General features: G+C 34.2%; 1 protein-coding gene across 1 annotated transcript; it reads right to left on the bottom strand.

The window, feature by feature from the left end:
• Nucleotides 1-2,137: 2,137 nt before the first annotated feature.
• On the bottom strand, nt 2,138-2,899 carry LOC127138082 (uncharacterized). The gene has a single exon (XM_051064486.1). It carries the CDS (start codon nt 2,897-2,899, stop codon nt 2,138-2,140), a length of 762 nt encoding a protein of 253 aa, XP_050920443.1.
• Nucleotides 2,900-4,975: the final 2,076 nt, after the last annotated feature.

The following is a 4,975-nucleotide window of genomic DNA, read 5'->3' on the forward strand; positions in this document are numbered from 1 at the left end:
TGCTTGTTTTAGTCCGTATAAGGATTTGACAAGTTTACACACCTTTTGTTCATTTCCAGGAAGCAGGTAGCCTTCCGGTTGTTCCATGTAGATTTCCTCATCGAGATCTCCATTTAGGAACGCTGTTTTAACATCCATCTGATGGATTATAAGATCATTCAAAGATGCTAAGGCAAACAACAATCTAATAGTAGTTGTTCTTGCTACTGGTGCGTATGTGTCGAAGTAATCTATGCCTTCTTTCTGTCTAAATCCTTTTGCCACTAATCTGGCTTTATAAGTGTTTAGAGTACCATCGATATGGTATTTCTTCTTAAACACCCACTTGCATCCAATGGGCCTTGATCCCTTAGGTAAGTCAACAAGTTCCCAAGTGTGGTTTGATACAATTGAATCCATTTCATCTTGGATAGCATCTTTTCAAAAAGTGGAGTCCCTTGAAGTTATTGCTTCCTTATAAGTTTTTGGATCATCTTCCACTTGAAGAATAATCGGAATGCGTTGAACAAAGTTCTTACAATTTCCCTCAACAAGATAAAAGGAAATAGATTGAGAATCAATCTCATATGGTCCTAGATTCTTTGTTTTCCGAATTCTCTTGCTTATCCTAGGCTCGGGTTGTGGTTCAATGATTATAGGAGTGCCTTCAGTTTGTATTTCTACAATCCGAGAAGAGTTATCTTCATGAGATTCTTTATTAGTGGCCGACTCCGATCCTTTATCCTTTGTGATAAGGTTTTCAAAGAATTCTACATCCCGGGATTCAACAATTACATTAGATTCTAGATTTAAGAGTCTATATGCTTTACTGTGTTGTGCATATCCTACAAAAGCACATCTTATTCCTCGAGGACCCAACTTGGTTCTTTTAGGGTCCATGTTTTTGTAGTATGCCACACACCCCCACAGTTTAAAGTAACCGATATTTGGCGCTCTGCCTTTCCATGACTCATATGGAGATATACCAGTTTTCTTTAACGGAATTCTATTGATTATATGACAGGCGGACAATAATGCCTCACCCCACAAGTTAAGGGGTAATTTAGAATGCATCAACATGGCATTCATCATCTCTTGATATGTTCGATTCTTTCTTTCTGCCATGCCATTTTGTTGCGGTGTTCGTGGTGCCGAACATTCATGTATTATACCGTGCTCTTCACAGAATGCATCAAATTCAATTGAAAAGTATTCGCCGCCCCTATCACTTCTAAGGACCTTTATACTTTTATTTAATTGATTTTCGACTTCTGCTTTATAAGTCTTAAAGGCATTAAATGCATCATCTTTATGCTTTAAGAGATATACATGAGTGTATCTAGAGGAATCGTCTATGAATATAATAAAGTATCTATTCCCTCCACGTGTCAACATGCCATTAAATTCGCACAAATCTGAGTGCACAAGATCAAGTAATTTCGTTTTCCTTTCAACACTTTTGAAAGGCTTCTTAATCATTTTTGATTCAACACATAATTCACATTTTTTGAAATCCTTTATATTACATGAAATTAGTCCAGATTTAATTAGTCTCTTCATAGAACTAATACCACAATGTGCTAATCTATTATGCCATAAAGAAACGGAATCAAGCATGTAAGCGGAATTAGAAATTTCATTAATAATATTATCATTAGTACATAGTTTGATCATTCCCTCTGCGGAATATCCTTTTCCAATGAATACACCATTATGGGTCAAAATAAGTTTGCCCGATTCATATACAGATTTAATACCCGGTTTTCCCAATAAATCCCCACTAACAAGATTCCTATTCATGTCTGGAACATGAAGCACATTTACAAGGGTAACTTTCTTTCCAGAAGTGAAGTTAAGTTCGACCGAACCGGTTCCAACAACTTTAGAGCGGACTTCATTTCCCATTTGTACCTCTTGTCCATCAATTGCTTCAGAATAGGTTTTGAATGCAGCCTTGTCATAAGTAACATGCACCGTAGCACAAGTGTCATACCACCAACCTTGAACTTTTCCTTTGATTGCCATAATTTCGCTCACTGTAGCAATTATGTCATCATCTGATCGAATTGCATTGATCTCATTTTTTGCTTTATTTTGTCTGCAATCTCGAGCATAGTATCCAGGTTTACCGCATACGAAACATCCGTTCTTTGGACCTTTATGACCCGCCAGAGTTCTTGAACTTGTTATGTTCTTTCTTTGGTCCAAGATGACTCTTCATGCCATCATGTCTCTTCTTTCCCTTGTTGGTCACAGCGTTTGTTTTGAAATGAGTAGGGGGTTCTGATTTCTCCCTCTCCTTCGATTCCTCCTCGATTCGAAGATGTTTCTGAATTTTCTCCAAGGAGAAGTCCTCGGAACTGTGCAACAATTTCTTTCGGTAGCCTTTCCATGAAGGTGGTAATTTTGCAATAATTGCACCGACTTGGAAGGTCTCAGGGATGTCTATTTTTACTGCCTTTATTTTATTGACCAGAACTTGCAATTCATGCACTTGGGGAAGAATGGGCTTAGAATCTAAGAATTTAAAATCGAAATATTTAGATATTAAGAACTTCTTCGTACCTTCCTCTTCAGCCTTGAACTTGAATTCTAGTGCCTTCCATATTTCTGTTGCCGATGGATTGTCTGTGTAGAGGTCGTAGAGACGATCAGATAAAGTATTCAGAATGTGTCCACGGCAAAGCAGTTCGTCCTCCTTGCGTTTCTTGCGCTCCTTCTTGAGTTCTTCCGAATCATTTTCTGTTGGTTCAGGTATTGGTTGTAGGTCGGGATCAAGAACATAGTGAACCTTCAGGGCAGTCAATAGGAATGTCATCTTGTCTTGCCATCTTGTGTAATTTGTTCCATCAAATCGATCTAACTTGACAAGATCCTGGTTCATCACTTTGATGCTTGAAACAGCAGCGTCTGAAGCCATTATGTTACTAATACTTTTAAGATTGTTAGAAAATTCGGTAAAATTAAATGGATCCAGGACTGAATCGTGATTGAGAATCACTTTCCTTAAAAGCATTTCAAGCACTCTTTTATTATGTCTTAGAGTTGGAAAATGCAAGAACACTCAGGATAATATCAGCCTTAATTTCGAGTCTGCACAAGACAAGTGAAGAACCCGAAATGCAAGGAAGGTTTTTCTGGAATTTGGAAGAGAAATACGTTTTTAGTTCTTGTATTATTTTTCTGAATAGAATCATATATTTATAGGAGATATGGATGTTGTTTCAAAAGTTTGCAACCTTTGATGAAACAACACCATTTCACCATAAAACACAATGTTTCATATATGACACTATTTCATGAAAAGATATGAAAATTGAATTCAAAATTCAAACAAAACAATAACTAAAAAATTGAATTCAAAGCATTAAATGCTATTTAACTCTTTTGTCATTTTGGAACTAATATTGCAAAACAATTTCCAACAATAAACATTCAGATATTAAAAATATTTTTTATTATAAAATAAAGTTGGTTAAAAAAGTATAAAATTGATTAATCATATTAATTTTAAAAATGATAATAATAATTTTTATATTTTTATAAAAAAAATATTTATTATTATAATATTTCAAATACATTTATATCCATTAAAATATAAAGAAGAAGTACATGTAAGTGTAGTAAGAAAGTGTAGTAAGAGAGAGAATTTAATGATAAAAAATTAAAAAGGTATTGTTTATGGTCTAGGTGTAAGAGGAGAGTGTAGAAGAATTTCTTTTATATATTAATCTTAGTTTGGACAATAGGTATATTATTTTATAAATAGTAGTTGTCCAACAGAATTAGGTATATTAATTCTAACAAACTAAAAATAACATAAATAAAAAAAATAAACAACTATACCATATTAAAAAAAACACAATTGAGATGGATTGTTGATAATTGATTCCTAGATCTAATAGTAAATAAAGCAACCATTGTGCCTCACAAGAAGAATTGGCTACAGCCATGTACTCAGCTTCAAGCTTCAGACAATGATCTTGATACAATTTGTTGGTTCATACTTGTCCAGTTGATGAGAGATGATTCAAAATAGAAGCAAAATTTGACCGTTATTCTTCTGGTTTCCTTGCAACCACCTTAATCAAAGTCACTAAAACTTGTGATAGTGAGGTTGGATTCATTTTTTAACAAAAGTCCAAGTGCATGTGTCGTTTTGAGATATCTCATAATTCAGAGTGTTGCCTTTAGATGCATTTCAATAGGCTTGGATAAGTGCTAACTCAACCTACAGACAACAAAACATATATAAGGTCGAGAATGAGTTAAGAAAAGAAGCATACCAATCAAACTCAAAAAAATTGAGGGATTAAGAAAAAATTGGTTGTCTGCAAATTGGAGACTTTGGCCTGGTTCTATGGGAGTGGAGGTTGGTTTAGAAGCTAAGAGCTTGTAGTTTTGGAGAAGGTCCGAAGTGTATTTCCTTTTGCATAAGGAAATTCCTTGAGATGATCTTGCAATTTCAAAGCCATGAAAATATTTAAGATTTCTTAAGTCTTTGATGGTAAATGTGGTGTTTAGAAATTCTTTGATCTTGTAATTTTCAGATATATTATTTCCTCAAGCAGTAAATCATCCATATAGACTATACAAAGTGAAATAAGAGTTATTATATTTAATAAATAAGAAATAATCAAAGTTAAATTAAGTAAAGTCAAGGTAACAAGAGAGGTGTTTAATTTGTGATTCTATTGCCTGGAAGCTTGCTTGAGGCCATAAATTGATTTGGTTAGTTTACAAACAATATTTTTAGATGAGACTTATAATCCAAGGGGACATTTCAGGTAGACTTACTCATCTAGATTGCCATGAAGAAAAATAGTGTTGATATCGAGTTGATGTAAAAACCAATTGTTAGATGATGTAATATAGAGGATCAGTCTAATGGTTTTCATTTTAATAAATGGACTAAAAGTTTCATGGTAGTATAAGTCTTTAGTTTGTAACATTCGGAAACATGGCGAACGCCTTGTACCTTTCTATGGAACCATTA

This window comes from Lathyrus oleraceus, chromosome 4, assembly GCF_024323335.1.
Source record: "Lathyrus oleraceus cultivar Zhongwan6 chromosome 4, CAAS_Psat_ZW6_1.0, whole genome shotgun sequence".
NCBI classification, from domain to species: Eukaryota; Viridiplantae; Streptophyta; class Magnoliopsida; order Fabales; family Fabaceae; genus Lathyrus; species Lathyrus oleraceus.